At 42.9% G+C, this 19,714-nt stretch overlaps 1 protein-coding gene across 1 annotated transcript in view; it reads left to right on the top strand.

The window, feature by feature from the left end:
• Positions 1-4,807, top strand: part of ZNHIT6 (zinc finger HIT-type containing 6) — a 40,552-nt gene extending 35,745 nt beyond the window's left edge. Inside the window, exon 10 of the mRNA XM_079981710.1 lies at positions 4,406-4,807. Within this exon, the coding sequence (XP_079837836.1) occupies positions 4,406-4,470 (65 nt within the window). The 3' untranslated portion in view covers positions 4,471-4,807. The remainder of the gene's footprint in view (positions 1-4,405) is intronic.
• Positions 4,808-19,714: the final 14,907 nt, after the last annotated feature.

Genomic DNA, 19,714 nt, shown 5'->3' with positions numbered 1-19,714 from the left:
GGCCTTAGGCCTGATCTAGCAAGGCTCTCTTACATTCTTATGACAAATAAGGCTTCTGCTTTGCAAACTGCACAGACCTGAACATGCCCAAGTGTTTTATAGCCTATACATTTGGCCAATATTTCTGGGTAGAGTAGATGCGAAAGAAAAAGAACGAATGCATCTCAGAATGCTACCTGATTATCAAGTGCATCTTTAAAGAACCCAGTGCCATCTGGGCGGCCAGCTGTTTTGCAGCCAGACATATTAGTAATTGGCACAGAAATGTTGCTTGGAGTCAAAATTGAATTAAGAATCAAGGGCGACATGAAAAGTACCAAAAAGTGGTGGTGGGGGGGCTCTACACAACCTTACCTCTCTGGTTGCTGCAGTAACTTTCCAGTGTGCATAGCAACATATTTTCCTACCATAGACTGACTCCATGTTATACCTAGATACCACACAGAAGAGGCAGCATCATATAATAATAATAATAATAATAATAATAATAATTTATTATTTATACCCCGCCCATCTGGCTGGGCCTCCCCAGCCACTCTGGGTGGCTTCCATAAAAACAAAAAATACAGTAAAATATCACACGTTAAAAACTTCCCTGAACAGGGCTGCCTTAAGATGTCTTCTGAATGTCAGATGGTTGTTTATCGCTTTGACATCTGCTGGAAGGGCGTTCCACAGGGCGGGGGCCACTACCGAGAAGGCCCTCTGCCTGGTTCCCTGTAGCTTTGCTTCTCGCAATGAGGGAACCGCCAGAAGGCCCTCGGCGCTGGACCTCAGCGTCCGGGCAGAATGATGGGGGTGGAGACGCTCCTTCAGGTATACTGGACCGAGGCCGTTTAGGGCTTTAAAGGTCAGCACCAACACTTTGAATTGTGCTCGGAAACTACTGGGAGCCAATGTAGGTCTTTCAAGACCGGTGTTATATGGTCTCGGCGGCCGCTCCCAGTCACCAGTCTATGCTACCTGCAGACTCCCTTCCTCCTTTCGCTATGTTTTTAAGAGTTGAGGGTGCTGTACTTAATGGAAGATGAGCTTTTAAATGCAGCTGGAACAATGTTTTAATCCCTTGCATTGTATTTTAGTTGTATATCATGGTATTTTAGCATAGCTCTTTTCTGTGCAGCAGTTTTTTGTTCCTGAATTTTTAATTGTGCGTGGTACTTTGCAATGGTTACGCTTTTGCAACCCACCCCGCAACTATTTGATGGAAGAGGAGGTTATAAATACAAATAATAATTAACAAATAACAAAGATCAAACACATCAGGGTAGGCTTCAGTGGTAAATGGCTACAGTGTTGCACTGGCAGTGCTGAGCAGGCACAGTAATGGCATACATTTTAAAAAGGGAAGATGCCATCGTTGTCTTCTGGAATAAGTTTGGGGCTAAGGAAGTTTTTCTGATATCCCTCTTCGCTTGCTTATGTTTTCTATGTATACATATGTCCTGTATATATAACCAGGGTGCAAGGTGGTTTATATCAAAATAACCTTTTTCAAAAAGCTTGCTCTATAAGTGTGTTCAGTAGCTTGAACAAAAAAACAGAATTTAATCTAGCTGCTAATAGCATAATGTGGATCACACCTTTCCATTTGTAGAACATGTGAGTGCTAGCTAATCTGAATGGGAAACTGAACCTTACAAAACCTTCTTGCTAAGAAGCTGCTGTGAATTGTGCCTGATTGGCCGTTTCTTAGCAAGCTTTTGCATTCCCATGGTATTTTAGTTGCTGCCTATGTAGAATTTTTCTATTTTATTTTACATAGATAGATAGTCAGTAGTAATGTGGATATAAGTGCAGGTCACAACCAGACACTTCTAGAATTGAAATATCTGGAATGTTTTTCCTTATGAGACCCAAAAACTTTGAAAACATTCATGAGCCTATTGAAACAGCAGATTCTTTCTGTTCTGGTCACCTTGGAAAGATCTTACAATGGGCCTTGTAATGAGATCACCAAAATTCTGGATTTATATTCTTGTCTTTGAATAAGATTGATATTTCATTAGTTACGTTTGTAACTGAGCAATATGTTAGAAAGTATGTGTTTTTCTCTGCACAAATTGACAAAAGACACAACCTGAATTTATATATGCATACACAATGAAATACAGTATTCCACTTAAAAAGCAGGCAGTGTTCTGCGATGAAAGCATAATAGAAAAAGGGCCCTAGCCTTCAAATTAAAAGTAATTTTAAATCAGATTGTTTACGCTGCTTTATGGGGTTAGTATGGTTGGTCTTGTTTAAAGAAAGTACAGGTGTTCGCCATTCTGTCTGCAAGCATAGTCACGGCTAGAATTACTAAAGGATTATAGAAGTTATTACAAGACTTAGGGACAAAAACATTTCTTTCTATCTCAGTACTCAGTACATATCTGGCATATAGATGTTAATTGATTATACACTAGATTTAATGTAGACAAAATGTGACCTCAGCCGTTTCTGGGTGAAGTGCTTTTATTTTCTTGTCTAGATTCCATTGAAGTTATACAGGTGCACACTTGATCCCAGTGTTACCCCTGCTGACCATCTGCTCAGCATTTCATGACTACGTAGCAATTCCCCATTAACTTCATCTTAGTAATATTTCTCTAATAAGAAGCCTTTGGCCTCATATGTACAAAAAAGCACATTGGTGTTAAGCAATACTAGTTAAATGAAAATACCCATAAGAAAAATTATGTGTATTTCCTTTGCAAACATGCATTTTATATGTGTGTGTGTATATATATATCTGTTGACCTCATCTGAGGAGGGGTTGGTAGGGCTGTGGCAGGAGAATTGGGGTGATCTGGAGGGTGGGAGAGGGAGGGGAAGGTTGACAAACACTTCAGGAAATGATGACATCAGTCACTCCTGGAACTCTGGACAGCTTGAATCTGTAACATCTTCACTTTGGCTCAGACTTGCAAACGCTATGTTGAAATGTTGAACTATACAAAAAGGCAACATGTATGCGTCATGTCTTAGTTTCGTTGAAAGGGTTCCAACATGAAACAAGACCAATTCTCAGTAGTGCTCTGTGTAAATCAGAAGTTTTAATGAAATGCCAAATTCTGTTCTGCCTGACATTACAAATGATGGCTGTCATGTTGAGTCTTTCCACCTAGTGATACATCACCACACCCTGTGTTCCACGAATCCAGTTTTGCTTTATAAATACGGTTTCTTATGAGAGCCAGTATGCTGAGAGTGCCAGACAAAGATTGGGAACACCCGGGTTCAGCTTTAAAGCTCACCGGGTGACCTTGATCCAGTCGCTATCTCTCAGCCTAACTTTTCTCACGGGGGGGGGGGGGGGGATATATGCTGACTTTATTCCTTGAAGGAAAGGCTAGATAATAGATTGTTCCATCAGTTAGGTGTTACATTGAATATAGAAAAAATTGCATCCTTTTGTCCCTCTCAGTGGTCTTCCTGGCCAATGAATTGCTAGAAGCACTCACTTGAAACTGTACCCATGGTCTCCGATGGCACATCAGAAAGGAACATTTTTATTATATTTTCATATTCTGATTTGAATTGTTGTGAGCCGCCTTGTGCAGTAGAAAGGAAGGTATACATTTTTTAAAAAAGGAAAATGTCTGTTGCTGTGCAGTTTTTGTAGTAGATGTGAGGCAGCAGTCACAGGCATCCCGTTTTAAAGAAGGTAGCTCTCTGAGCACCACTTGGAAGCCATCCTCATTGGAACTAGGGGCAACAAAAAAAGCCTGACTGCTCTGTCTAAGGGAGATGGACAAGAAATCAGCCAAGCAATCTTTCACCTTTACAAAGCCCTCCTACACTTCCAAACACTCCTCGGAAATTGCAAGCCTATGTAGCTGCACCTCCAGAACTATAAGCCCAGGTCTAGTCAATAAACAAAATGCTCAGGCAAGAAGTCCAACACCACATGGCAGTCCTTCTTGGATTCTGATTAGGGATTGATTTAGGAGTAACTCCATGAACAATTGGTAGAACTTCCACCTATTAATGATGAACATATTATACTCCTTTTAAATGTGTTTGGGGGAGGAGGTTTATTGGTTTGTGGGATTTTTTTTTGTTCTTTTTTATTGTGTATTTTGTAGTTTTATATTGTGTTTTTATATTGTGAGACCTACAGAGGAAGGGCAGTATACAATTTATAAATGAATGAATGAATGAATGATAGTTACTTTGCAAGTAACTATGTACTGTGGAAATGTGCATTTATTATTCATTTATTCCACCTATTTTTATACCACTTAATCACCAAAGTTTGTAAGTGGTATAAATAAGAATACAAAAAAGCATATAGTAGATAAGAATCCATTTAAATCGAAGAGAATAATAGGAAACATTTGTGGAGGGTGCAAAACCAGGGCTGGGGTTAGCTTAGTAAATATATAAATATTGTATTTTTTCCCCTTCTCTCCTTTAGATGCCAGTAAATCCAACCAGGAAAACTCATCTGAGGAAGAAGGGGAAATCCATGATAGCTCCTGACAAAGCAAAATCGGATGTGGAGTTGGAGCAACTTGCTTTGCACCTGACTCGTTGAACATATATTCAGCAAATTAGTTTTGAGCATTGCTTTTTAATAATAGTATCCAAAACCTACAGCTATTAAAAAGCACTGCAATCTGTTAATGTATGTTCTGCATTATGTTCTAATCTATGTTTATAGATTAAGGTGCCTAGCTCTAGCTTTCTTGTGTGAAAATCACTGATGTAACAATTGCAGTTTTACAGGACTCTGTTGCCAATCTCTGTACACTTGGCTGTTTTTTCCACTTATTGAAGTAGAAAGCTATAAATACTTTTAATAAAACACCTAACTCTCCTTTCATCTGTACAAATATCTGGGTGTGGTAAAGAACATGAAACAGAAGCAACCAACTCATAAAAGAAACAAATATTTGTTGCAATAAATCCCTGCTTTAATATATTGATCTGGATTGCACATAAGCAACAGCTTGGGGTGAGTTTGTGGGCTCCTAGAGAAATCACAGCCACTTGCTCCTTCCCAGTTGTTCTGCTGCTGCGCTGTGCTTAGACATCATTAGGCTTAACATGTCATCCAAATCTGGGCTTCCAGTTTAGTTCTTTCCAAACCAATCATGAGCTGCAGCCAAGGTTTAGTCTTTGTTCTACGGCTCATGGTTTGCAAAGGAGAGCTAAACCACAAACCTGGGTTTGGATAATGTACTGAGGCTTAGTGCAGTGCAGCAGCAGAATGATCAGGAAGAAGCAGAGCTCCTCTGATCTCCTTGAGCATGCATGCTCACATGCTCATTCTAAGCCAGTCTTTTTTTTGTGATGCACGAACCAGGCCATTGTTAGAAAGAATTGTGCAAGGTTCAGCCCAGGGCACATCTGGGTAAAAGAATTTCAGGTAGCTTGGCACGGCGAGGCCACTGAGCCCTTGGAAAGTAGCTGTCAATTCATGTTGAAGTCAGAGAAGTAGATGGACCAGTGGTCTGACTCAGTGTTAAGCTACCTTAAAATGTGTGCGTAATTGATTTAGCTTTTAAAAAAACAATGCAGGCAATGTAAATATTAAGGAAAGATTAGTGTTGAATTTCCCTTAGTGAGTTTATTGAAAACAAGAAAATGAGAAAAAGCCAGGGCATCCAGGACTCAGCTACATTCGCAAAGAATAAACACTTTATATGCATTGTTTATGCATTCTAACACTATGACACAAGATGGTGCTGTGGAGTTCCATTTTTGCCAGCCCAATTTCTCATACAAAGTTCACAACCCGTTTAACTGAAATGCTTCTTCGATGGGTCTAGATCCAGCCCTACTCTAACATGCTATTGAAAGATTTTACCACATAGTGAGCCAAATCTGTTGCTCATGATGCAGCAGAAGTGGATGGAATCTAGAGAAATTTTGCCCCATCATGTGCTCAGAAGAGCACCTGTCTGGCAAGATGCTGTTATCAAGGACTAAACTGGCAAGAACTTACCTTGCTGTAACTGATGATGTGGAGTCGGGTTCATAGGTAATTCAAACAAGCTTTTGATATTGGGAAGACCCTATAGGTTGATTGCCCTTCTTTTTACATTGTAACTGGTCTCTTCCTGTGCTGTGTGTATATGTGGTAAGATCACAGCCCAACTAGCTTTTATAAGGTGGTGAACAGCAATCTTTTTGTTTCTCTCTTGATTTATACAAAGCACCTGAAGAATCAGCTGCTGTCTGCCCTCAAAATAACACTGCATAGTGGATTGGTGATGACAATTGAAACGTGAAGTGAGATCAGTATCTGAAGTCAGTCTTACTTTGGCCGGGTTATGCCCATCAACAGCCTTAATGGTTCATTAAGACTTCAGTTTCTGCCCATGAGGACTGAAAACTGAAACAAATAGATGCTTCCCAGAGGACACGTAACATACTCTTCTAAACATGTTCCTGGAACTTTGCTTGAATTGGGCTTCAAGAAACAAAAACCAGGCTTCAAGAAACTCTGGGATAATAGGTTTGAGAAGACGGGATTGCATTGTGTTACATAGTTTGCATGATGTCAGGCTTCAGGGAATCAGCTCCCCCCCACCCTTTGGCCATAGATAAGCAGAACAAAGAGAAAGGTCTCTTCTTACCAGTTATAACCTTTAATGATCACGGTGAGAGAACAAAGAATCCATTCCTAGGAATGAAGGTGCTCCCAATTAAGGGTCCCACCCACTTCCTCCCTAATCACCCACATCACTACCACGTCTTGTAACCTGGTCTTGTAACCACTGTGCTTTCTGTGCTGCCACCTTATCTGCTTTTCTTGACCTTGGGCAGAATGGGTGAATGCTTTCTAGAGACAGTGCATCTGTTAACTCTCTCCCAGTGCTTCTCCTCCTAGCTGTTCCCCCTCCAGTACTTTCCAGCTTCTGCCTTCTGAACTATGTCCTTCTGCAAACCACTGTTCCGAATCTATACTGTCCTCCTGCTCCTGGAAGCAGCAGGGCAAGGGGGGGGGGGCGGTTCCCACCATTCCTCCCCAATGCAGTCCTCAGCATGGTCCCTGACTCATGAATAGTTTAATGACCTGTTTAATTCCGAGTAATAGATCCCTGGTCTTCTTATGGATGCAAGTAAACCTGCCCTGGATAGATGGAACTTCTGACAAATTCAAATGTGATTGTAATGTTGTATAATGGAAATAATGCCTCGGCAAGGCGCTTATCTCTCCCTGACCTAAGTAGATAAATAATCACTTTTCAATGCTGCGGTTTAGAGAGCTAGATAGATATAAACAGAACAACACAGAGCAGCCCTAAGGAATAACCATCATTGTTAAAAGATGGTGTCAGAACTGGGAATACTTGAAATAAAGAAGCTTTCTGTTTGCATAATAAAGTAAGAAAAATACAAGCAACTATAATTATTTGCAAAGGTGCAATGTGCTCCTTGCTAATTTGTAGTTCTGAAATGAGCTAATGTATTAGTTAGAAGCCAAACAGTATATGCATTTGAAGCTGTTCACTATAACATTTGGCCATGGATAATTGCCTGAACTTGAATATTGTTAGCTACCTGATCCATTGGGCTGACCTTTTGCCTCCTTTTATGCTATAAGGAAGCTGTAGACAGTGGTGTGCCATCACTGCATCAGCCAAATAGACCAGGTGGATTGGGATGGACTTCAGTTTAAATAAGAAAACACAACAAAATCAAGCAGTTGACAGATTTTGGATGAGTACCCTGAAAGTCTTGAAAACTTCTTCAACTGCACTGCGCAATGATCTCCCTGGGGAAATGGTGAGCATCTCATTAACTGAGTCATTTAAAGCTAGATTGGACAAAGCACTGGAAAAAGTGCTGCGGCAATAGCAACTTCAGCTCATGTGTTGGTACATTTGCAGCTTCAAAGTACTAAATAAACATTAGCTCATTGTCCTCGCATGAAAGAGTGAGTAAGTATTTATTACAATGACTTTATTGTCTTTGTTTTACAAAAAAACACACACACAACCCACAGGAGGTGGGGCGGTGTAGCAAACCCCATAATTGTTTCAGGGCACATAGAAAATTGGTGCAATACCAAAGCGACAGCCAAACAATTCATGTGGTCTGTTTACTAGATTAACTGCCTGTTCAGAGGACCCCAAGGAATAGTCTATGAGAAGCTGACTTATACTGAGAGAGACCAACAGCTTGGCTGGCCAAGTACTCTCTGCAACTGACTGCAGATAGCTGCCCAAGATTTTAACTAGTAGTCTTTACTAGTGGGGGGCGCTAGCAGGACAGGGAAGGAAGATTGACATTGTTACTCTGTCTCAAGCCTACTTCCTGAACAAGCGAATAAATTGATACATCTGTTCCTGAAAACTACTTTTTCATTGACAATGAGAAAATAATTAATGGTCCAATATAAATTGGCTGAAAATTGGGTCACAAAATTATATCTCCTCATGTAATATCTGCCTTAACCTATAGCATGATCTGTTTTATACTTGGGAGCAAAATAATACAGTGGTACCTTGGTTCTCAAAATTAATTTGTTCCAGAAATCCGTTCCAAAACCAAAGCGTTCCAAAACCAAGATGCGCTTTCCCATAGAAAGTAATGCAAAATGGATTAATCCGTTCAAGACTTTTAAAAACAACCTCTAAAACAGCAATTTAACATGAATTTTATTATATAACAAGAGCATTGAGTCATAAAATGAAAACAATAAACAATTTACTGCAGTCACACAGTCTATCTATCATCTATCACCTATCACCTATCTATCTATATCTATCTATCTATCTATCTATCTATCTATCTATCTATCTATCTATCAGCAGCTAAACTGGATTCCACACAGTCACAAAAACAAAACAAAAAAAGCCACAAAAACGCAAAACAAATAGCAAAAACAGGCAGACCTCAGTGTAACACTCAAAATGGAAGTGTGGCACTCAAATCGGAACCGTAGCATTCAAAATGGAGCACGTACGGCTTCCAAAAAAAGTTCGTGAACCGGAACACTCACTTCTGGGTTTGCATTGTTTGGGTTCCAAGTTGTTTGACTACCAAGGCATTTGAGAACCAAGGTACCATTGTATGTTACATATCAATAAGGATTGGCACTGGGGCTGGATATAGATTTAATCATGTAGGTTCACGACTGTAGTGATAAAAGCTCAGGAGGCATAGGCAGAACTTGGAGAAGGGCTAGTAGGTGGGGCTTAGTCATATTTTGCACATGCCCACCCAAACAAAATGTCTTACCAGGCTATGAAAAATCCACATTTAAAGGGTGAGCCACACCTGGCAAGTTGCCAGGTGTGACTCAGCAACCTTTTAAAACAAAATGGATTCGCAATACCCTGTTTGCTTTTCCAGTTTCCTGAATGTGCACAAAGAGGCAATTCTAAAAACACTTCTACATGAATCTGTATTGCACCCTTCCAGGAAAAGGTGTGGCTGGTTGTAAGCAATGACAGCTGCAGCAGAACAGAAGGGAATGTGGGAACTGATGAACAATTCCTGAAGTCTGTTCTATAGTGAACCACTAGAGCTTGAGATGGGACCGGCGTTTGTCCATAGACAGCTTTTCAGAGTCATGTGGCCAACATGACTAAACTGCTTCTGGTGCAATGTAACACGGTGACGGAAACCAGAGCACACGGAAACACTGTTTGCCTTCCTGCCACAGCGGTACCTATTTATCTACTTGCACTGACATGCTTTTGAACTGCTGGATTGGCAGGCAGGGGCAGAGCAAGGTGGGTGTGGACCGCCCTGGTGTCATCTCCGAGGGGGGTGATGTCATCTCCGAGGGCGTGCCTACCCCGAGTTGTTGGGGGAAGGGGGAGCTGCACCCTTCCCCCTTCGTTTTTGACAGGCCCTTGCTCCCGGTCTGCCCCTCAAAAAGCTCAACAACTTTGACCAACCCTCCCCTAAAAAAAAATGGATAGATCACAGGCAGCCTTTTTATACTGTGAGTAGATCACAGTCTCTTGGGAGTCCAAGTAGATATTGATGGGGGGGGGTATGACAAGAAATTTTCTGCACCGGGTACCCCCTGACCTTGCAGCAAGCCCAAGAGGCTCAGTGGTTTAGACCACAGCACCACCTGCACCCCTACATGGCAATGGTACACAGTGCTGTCTGGTACAATATATTACTACCACCACCTTCTGAAAACAACCAACATGCCCTGGGTATTTGGCAAACATAATCACTGGAAGCTAAAATTTCAAATGCAGTTGGGAATATGGATGAATAGGCATGGAAAGGATGCTTTAAAAGGCAACATACTCTTGGGTCTTTTTAAATGCTCCAGATAACCTTCAGGAATGTTTCAGGTGCTTCCTTGTCATAGGAAAAGTCTGCGAGTAACACTTGGTGCTGCTGCCTCTGACTGGTTTTGCCTCCTTCTCATAAACTGCATATAAAGGCAAAAGCAAGGGAAGCTTTAGCATCCAAAGCATCTATTTTCAGTTCTTCAAGCCACATGCAACTTAATAAATCCCACTAGTTGCAGTGGGATTTGCAAGTAATTTCAGAAATAGAGCTTTATTTGTTTAGCATTTTCCTTCTGCCTCTGCTGCTTCTAATAACAAGTATAAGGTGTATTAGTATAAGAGACACTCTTTTTCAACATATTTCTAGTTTATAGAAGTCCTCAACTTGCAAGAAGACAGACAGAAAAAATTTATAGTCAGTAGTGCTACCCAATTCAAGCTGCATTTGCTTACAAACATTGCATTCTGCCCTTTTAAGTTCCAAGCTATTTCCCGGAAAACTTTTTTTTAAAACCCCCAAAAACATTAATTTGTATTTGTGTGGTTGCTATGGAATTTGGGTGAACTGTATGCAGATGCAGATTGTGTTAATAAGAAATAAAAAAGAACTGTGTACTCTAGTGAACAAAGATTAGTCTGTGTTTGTATTAGAATGTTGCTATGGCAGAGCATATGGTTTTATTTCGTGGATGTTTGCAGTGAAATGGAAGGAAATCGGATGCATGCAAGACAAACAAACAAGAAATTGCAACAAATACAGCTCCACATACATGCACAAGTTGAATGGGTAGTCACAGATGAGAAAGGTAAGGTAATTGCCGGACATGTAAGGTAGACTTCTTTCCTGCCAAGCTGTATTATTTGGTAGGAAGCCAACACTCCTACTCTCATAGAATCGTAGAGGATCATCTAGTCCAACCCCTTGCAATGAAGGAATCTCTTAATGCCATAAACTGAATGCTATGTTCTTTTCTCTGTGGAGACAGTATTGCATAATAATTCTTTTTTTAAAGGAATCTCAAGTAGATCATGCATGACAGATGGCCATCCAATCTCTGCTTAGAAACCTCCAAGGAAAGAGTCCACCACCTCTCCTGGCAGTGGAAAACCTTAAGGGCTCAAATTTCAGCGGCGAGCAGCATGTGTGATGCCAAAATTTGGTGCCCCACTGCCTCTCGTACTCCATTCTAAATAATAGTTGCAGCATCCTCTGTGGGGCCCCCAAGACCCAGCGTGACCAAAGTGGTCATGCTCCACCTCTGCTTGTGGGAGTCTCTTCCACTGTCGAACAATTCTTACTGTCAGAAAGTTCTTCCTGGTGTTTAGTGGAATGTCCTTTCTTATAACTTGAAGCCATTGCTTCAAGTCCTACCCTCCAGAGCAGGAGAAAACAAGCTTTCTCCCTGCTCCCTGTAGAAGCCCTTAAGATATTTGGCTATCATACCTCTTCTCAGTCTCCTCTTTTCCAGGCTAAACATACCCAATTTGTTCCTCATAAGGCTTGGTTTCCAGGCCCTTGATCATCTTGGCTGCCCTCCTCTGCACACGTTCCAGCTTGTCAATCTTAAATTGTGGGGCCCAGAACTGCACACGGGACTCCACGTGTGGTCTGACTACTACATCCCTTGATTGGCACACCTTTTGGATGTGGAAAGGATGACACAAATAAGATAGCTGTGGTGGTTAGTGGGGCCAGAGAGGAAGCAGGTATTTCTAGCTCTGAGGAACAGCGAAGCACTCATGTATTGTTCTTAGGTGTGTTTTGAAAGATACTGAGATAAGGGGGTGCAGTTGCGGGGAGCTTGGTGGGATTTTGGCAGGTTAGGGTACAGCCTGGGGTTTGCTTTTGGGTTTTTTTGGTAGATAAGACCAGAGAGAGGGGGCTAGTCAGATCCAAGGGAGGTATAGGAAGCAGCCTATTGGTCCATCTAACTCAGGCTATCTGCATTGACTGGCAATGACTTTCCAGAGTTTCAGATGGGACATTCTTAGTCCTACTTGGAGATACCTGGGACTGATTCTGAGACTTTCAATATGCAAAGCAGATACTCTATCACTGAGCTCTGGCCCTTCCCCTGAAGGTGGATCAGAGTGTGAGAGTGGGAGGAGATCACTTCTTAAAATAAATATTATTTTTTTTCTTTAAAAACCTTAATCTGAAGTTGAGGCAAAAGTCCCAACTGGGCAGATAAAATATCTTAACGGTTGCCAACCCTAACCGGCAGATGGCAGCCTTGTACAGTGTCCCCACCCCACCCCACCCCGTATCAAGACAACTGCTTTCAGAGAATGCAAGCAATGAACTTGATGTTGCCTCTAATAATTTTCCACAGATGTTATGTGCAATATCTTGAATGAGCATCTTTCCTGCCCTCCCCCCTCTGCTTAAGCCCTTTCTCATATACTACAATACTGGGGGTTTTCTATGGGTTCTACCAAGCTGGGATGCTGGCCAGGAGCTTCCTGATGCTTCAGAAATGCAGGAAGGTGAAAGGCTTGGCTCAGGGACTTGTATGGCTTCCCAGCATTGGCTAGCCTCCAAATTCCCATCTACCCTGCTGTGCAAATTCCACGGAACAATGTTCAGGGGCAGGCGGAGTTCCCCTGGCCTGCCTACCTATAACCTTGTCTGCCCTCTGTTCAGAAGGATGGCTGATTGACTGTCTGCTTTTGAGGCCTTGACGCAAAGAGGATTAGCAGCCAGCCAGGCCTTGATTTTAAAATATTTTTTAAAAATCAGATCACCGTGTTGCTTCCTTTTTCTTTTACCAGTAAGCATGGTTATGATTGTGCCTTTTTGCGGTCTTTTGGACTGTGCCTCTGTGTGGCGTTTATGATGAGACCGGAAGATAAAACGAGCCCCGCCGCTAACTTGGACTCTTCTTGGCAATCCTGTCTTCATAGAAATCCAGAGATTTATAACACTGACAAACTGCATTAGCTGCCTCGTGAGCAAATTGGATGGGACTTTGCTTGGCCTTTCCGTGGGGTTTTTGTTTGTTTGTTTCATACCATCGTGGCTTCTTTGGTTCTGAGCAGCTCAGGACTCTTCTGTGTGTGCACAGTTGCACAACACTTGCTGGGGTTACAGAAGGGTGATTAAGCAAACCTTGTTGATTTGGGGGTTTGGAATCTTGATATGGATATCTTCTTGATATGGAAATTGGCCTGAAGCATTAAAAAAACAGGCTTTATTTCTGGTGGCGCCTATTTTGTAGAATGATACCCCTTATCCCAGAGATCAAGTGGGCACAGGTTGTTGGGTGCTTCCGCCAGAAATTGAAAGCATACCTCTTCATCCAGACTTTGCTTGATTATTGTTACCTGCTCCTGGCATTTCTGGGTGTTATTGCAACTAATGTTATGCTGTTTTACATATAGTGTTTTTATTGTTCGGTGTGGGTTTGTTGGTTATTCTATGTGGATTATTTTTTTTAATCAAAGGTAAGGTAAAGGTAAAGGGACCCCTGACCATTAGGTCCAGTCATGACCGACTCTGGGGTTGCGGTGCTCATCTCGCTTTACTGGCCGAGGGAGCCGGCGAACAGCTTCCGGGTCATGTGGCCAGCATGACTTCTGGCAAACCAGAGCAGCGCACGGAAATGCCGTTTACCTTCCCGCCAGAGCGGTACCTATTTATCTACTTGCACTTGGATGTGCTTTCGAACTGCTAGGTTGGCAGGAGCAGGGATTGAGCAACGGGAGCTCACCCCGTCGCGGGGATTCGAACTGCCGACCTTCTGGTCAGCAAGTCCTAGGCTCTGTGGTTTAACCCACAGCGCCACCCCCGTCCCTATCAAAGGTAGTGTACCAATAATTTTCATAAATATATTTTTATGATGATGATGGGAGTACTGATTCAGGAGAGTGGAGGAAACAACTGCCTCTAGCAGCCATTCCCAACTTGCTGCCTCCAAGTCGATGCCTCAAATTTCAACAGCTGTGCTAGCTGAAGCCAATGGGAGTTTTTAGCCTGAAACATCTGGAGGACACCAGCTTGGAGAAGGCTTCTCTACAGGAAATGCATGTTCTCATCCAGGAGATGTTGAAATGTCAGTAGTCACCTGAGTTTAAAAGGATTGCAGTGAGCGGATTGCCTTGGCAGGGAAGAAACATTTTCCTTGCCCTCATTTCCATCACTTGGATTTGTGTTGCTGCTCTCTTTTGAAGGGAAGGCAGTCGGCAAGGCATAGCAGTTTGACTTCTGTATTCGAGGTCAAACTTTAAGGTTGGGAAATCCATTGCTACTGTCCTTGCTACATGCCTGCTTGCCTAATTATGCTTTGGACATGCCACCAGGTTGCTATAAAAACCCAAATAGAAAACGAATTCAAAAGCCAGGCACTTGAGCTTCCCAGGTGGTTTGTGTGACTAATTCGATCAATGTACAAACACAAACACACGCAAAATCCTATGCAGTCTGCTGCTGTACAGCCCCCTTATGTGTGGTGTTTCTTTGGTCTCCTCTCACCTTGTCTCCAATGGAATGTGTGATGCAGGGGCCGTAGCACACACTTTGTACCAGTGATTCCTACATGGTGGGGCAAGACCCATTTTGGCACAAATGACCTTTAGACTAGTCATTAAGCCAAACCTGGTTGTCCATGCAGAGTTCCACCAGATTCTGACTTCATCAATCCCTTGACGAGCCTATAAAGTTGTCAACGACCGGACTCAAAATGTCAGGAATGTAAATGTCATAAAGTCCAGAAATCCTAATACATGCTCAGCATTTATTAATCATCAGACACCATTACTAGGAATCATACCTCCTTACTAGGTTCAACTGGCTCTGGTCCTCCACTTTGGTTTCTTCCTACATCTGTACTGCAGATGCCACCAATCCTTGATATTCCCAGAAATCATCTGATTGTGTTGAGTACTGCCAGTTTTAATTCTGTTTCTCCAACACTTCCAACGAATTAGAGCATTTCTCATCTTTTTCATTCATTTCCGAAGCGGCTTCCCTACCATATGCCATATTGTTCATTTGGTGAGAGTTCAATAGCCCACATTTATCCTCATCGTTTTAAATTTTTCGAGACACCTTTCTCAGGACGTCTCAGAGCAACTTCCACAAATATAAGATATATAGGATTTAAAACAAGGTGGTAAAAACACCAGTCATCCATATAGTAATAAATTCACCCCAGCTCATAGAAAAGTAATGCAGATAACATCAGCAGAAATAGCAACAACATCATAGCTCATCAGATGCCTGAGAGTAGACTTCTCACCCATGATTTCTATAAACACAGGTGCCTTATGGCTTCCCCTACTGCCAGTAGAAATATAATGTTAGTATTTGCTCAAAGCAACACATAGTATATTGGGGAGCTAAGGCCTGGTAACCGCTCCCTAATATATTTTGGATGATGGCAATGTTGCCAGTTGGTGCCCTCACTCTAATGCATAATGTGCAGCTAGGTACATCAGATACAGACAACTCCTTTGTAGAAACTCCCTCAATTCTAGGCCTTCACCACCACAGCAGTCCCAGAGGCAGCAGGAAACAAGCCAGCCCTGCTCATCTAGACAACTTTATTCTACATTTCTAAGCTGACAGAAGGAACTGTGCAACATAGCTTTATTAATTCCTTCAGCAGAGTATTAGCTACCGTATTTTTTGCTCTATAAGACTCACTTTTTCCCTCCTAAAAAGTAAGGGGAAATGTGTGTGCGTCTTATGGAGCAAATGCAGGCTGCACAGCTATCCCAGAAGCCAGAACAGCAAGAGGATTCGCTGCTTTCGCTGCGCAGTGATCCCTCTTGTTGTTCTGGCCTCTGAGAGTCAGAATATTTTTTTTCTTGTTTCCCTCCTCCAAAAACTAGGTGCGTCTTATGGTCTGGTGCGTCTTATAGAGAGTAAAATACGGTAATTGAAAAGAGATCTCCTTGTGGAGACAACTGCTTTAACCAGCTTCCAAATTGGTGTCATGATGCCTCGTGGTGTTGCTGTGTTGCACCTAAAACCAGACCCTTGGCCCAAGGGTAAAATATTGAAGAATGGATTATACTTACCCCAATCAGGACATTCTGAGCAATTACTTTTCCAAGAAGAGATGTATTGCCACTTTCTTTAAAACACTTGGAACATCACCCTCCCTCGGTGATGCATTAACAACCTCTAGCGACCCGTCGGCCCTTCCCAGCCTTGCTGTCCTAATCAGCTGGGATGAATAAGGGTCAAACACACACATAGTTGGCTGCACTCCAACAAGAATCTTGTCCGCATTCTCAGGCGAAACAAGCTGAAAGATATGAATAGAAACCTGATAACAGAGAGCAATAAATACCACCGGCACACTTTGTAAACAGCCAAAGCCGGAAGAGATGCAAGCCGTTATCTGGGAAGTGCTTTGCAGGCTGGTCATAGCAAACTTCCCAAGTTCTGCGTGTTCCTTAGTCTTCCTCCTTGGATTCTGTACCTGGCTTCAGTTGTGGAATTTAGAGTTGCGTGGAGCAGGGCAGCAAGGCTGTAATCCTCCCCATCCGCTAAAATAATGAATTGGGAGACTACAGCTCCCATCTTTCCTTGCCATTGGCCATACTCAATGGGAGTTGTAGTCTAAAGACTGAAAGGCACCACCATATTGACGACACTTGAGTTGGACCATCTAGTCAAACCCAGTAGCATCATCGTCATCTACAAAATTGATAGAAACAGGAAGTGACGCCATATTGAGTGGAGCAGGGAATGGAGTGGGAGGGATAGAGCGAAGAAATGTGTTAGATCTGAACTTCCAGTAACACACTGAAACGCTGTACTGCAAGGAATGTCCCTTGGGAATTCGGGACTCTTTGTGACGATCCTGGTATTTTGGGGGCAGTTGGAGGGTATGCGAAATATTTCAGAGTGTGGAATATTACAAGTATTGCAAGGTTTAATATGTGCACACAGAGAGTTGTCATGTTTGTGAGCAAGACGTTTGAGACAATTACTGCATTGCCGAAACCAGGGTGGGCGAAGGCTGGGCTTCATGTTTTTTCCTGTTTATGACAACATAAAATTCTTCGTGTAATTTGTAATCTCGGAAGAAGGAAACTGCAGGGAGTGGGGAGCATCCTTGTTATTTACTTATGGATACCACATTGACACCCAGTAATAAATCATTGTGCTTCTTGAGCTGACATAATCTAGCATACTCTCTCTCGAGAATGTTTCCAGGCTTGCCTGTTTTGCTGTAGCACAAGGGTGGCTCCTTGTGACTTCCAGCCAATTCAGTAAAGGGAATAGAAGTTCACAAGAAAGATGGGTGAAGTAATGTTCATATTATTTTAATTCAGCCTTCGTCAACCCGGTGTCCTCCAGGCAGTTTTGGACTACAACTCCCATCATCCCTTGATATTGGCCATTCTGGCGGGGGCCGGTGGAAGTTGTAGTCTTCTGCATCCTTTCTATCAACCATTTACAGAGTCATAGACTATGCCAAGTTAACTGACATGAAATCTGGGGATAACCTCTGAGCATGCAAATCTGAGCACTGTAAAGCATGCCAAGCAACCCAATATCAGATGTGATAATACTGTAGCTATTTTTTTTTTTTAAGGCATGAATCAGGTTGGAGGGAGGGAGGCTAAGGGACTTGGTGTACTGTTCTATTGTAATACGGTAAATGTGAAAGGCCCTAATCAACCATGGATAAAAAGTAAAAAAATATACATACTCACTTAATAACACACACAAACAAACCCGGGAAATTGTAGTTGGGCGAAGCTGCTGATATAATGTCAGGGACTGGGTGGACGAAGAGTGAAGGGAGACACCAGTCGGGGAACCCCCAAGGGAAACCCTAGAGGAGGAAGGCTCAAAGCCAGGGGATTGGTGGTGGGACACTGAGGAGAAGTCGGAGGAAGAGGATTGGGAGAAGGTGCTGAAGGGGCAACAGGGTTTAGTGAGCAGGAAGAGCTGGTGAATGGGAGCAGTTCAGACTCCAAGGCTGAAGCAGAGGAGGGGGCTTAAGAGGCTGCTGAAGAAGCCAGGGACTCTCCCGCTCCTGCTGTGAAAAGCTCCCTTCCCCCTCCCCCGGTCTCTAAGAACGCGCAGAATAATGAGGAGGGCAGAACAGAGACCAGAGGTGTGCAGACGCAGGTTGAAACTGCTTGGGAAACATCCAGGAGAGGAGGAGCCTTAGAAAGAATGGAAGGCGGGAGCCCCTTCAGTCCTGGCAACTGCTCCACAGGGGCAAGACTTGCTGGGAAGTGTTGCCGTTTCCTTGAATAAAGACAGAGATATCCCCCTGTGGCTGTGGAGGCAGACGTTTGGGGCTTCTATACTGCCTTTTATGGTGTACCCTGACTGGGATGGAGGAGGTGCCTCTGTGGTGGCTGGAGGCGGGTGGGGAGAAACAAGTGATGGAAGGGGACTGCATATTTCACTGGAAAGTCCCTTAATTTTGGAGGGTATTTTAAGCCCAGTGATGAATGTAAATGAAATGTCTCTCTGGGACTCCACAATGTTCTCTGCGTATTCACAGCTGACCTCGGAAGGGACAGAGCACTAGTAGAGCTAAGGGATCATTTAGGCACCGTGAGAGCAGAAGTAGCATCATGTCTCTCATCTGTATAATTGGAGTAATAATCCCCTACAACACAGACTGTTGTGTAGGCCAGCACAGTTAAAAACTGTGAAGTGTTGTGCAATCTAAAACTGCTGTATAAATAATTAGCTACAATCACAGCCCTAGCTCAGAATAGATTGCTTTTTCCTCTCTCTTTTCTCCATTCTCAGTTTTACCATTGAAAAGGGGACCTTGCAATTTGTCAGGCAACTGGAAGATTAATAGGATCTTCTGCCTACAGTTATGTTGCTTTCACTCCTTATCTCATTAGCCGGGGTTGCCCATGGTGTAGGGGGATATAAAAAGGCAGGGAATTTTTGATATCTGTAACCCATCTGGAAGCCACTGAAGATATTGACACTGCTGGGTCTTTGGTTGCATAGAAGACTTCAGGAATGGCAATCATGAGAATTTTCCTGATGAGAGGTTACGAAAGAGCTTGAGCAACCAAAGTTTGGCAAACTGCAATTTCTGTAAGCCATTGGATCGTCCTGAAACATTCTGCCTTTTCCAGTATAATGTCTTTGGACTTAGTAATCCCACGGAGGGAGGCATTCCAAGAATGCTTTGTTGGTGTGTGTGTGTGTGTGTGTGTGTGTCATCCACGTGGATTTTCCATGGGGCAACCTTTAAAGGGGAGAGGAGCCATAGTTCAGGGGCACTCGCCTTGGATGGAGAACAGCCCAGCCTCAGTCTCTTTCATCTCCAGTCTATCAGGTAGCAAACAGGGCTTGGAAATGCTTCTACCTGAAATCTCCCAGAGTTACTTTCAATCTGTGCAAACAGTGCTGTGCTTGAGATCAACCAGTTAGTCTAATAAACTAAGGCAGTTTTGCATGCCAAATTCCTGCTGGCATCAGCTTACAGGATTGTCCACATATTTCTACAGACTCCTTCCCCTCTGCAGTCTGCAGCAGCGTTCTGTGGTGGCCCTCAGACTGTGAGAGAACA

Source organism: Podarcis cretensis (genome assembly GCF_951804945.1).
Source record: "Podarcis cretensis genome assembly, chromosome: 6".
NCBI lineage: Eukaryota > Metazoa > Chordata > Lepidosauria > Squamata > Lacertidae > Podarcis > Podarcis cretensis.
Note: the sequence above shows the minus strand (reverse complement) of the source record. Positions and strands in the feature narration are given on the sequence as shown.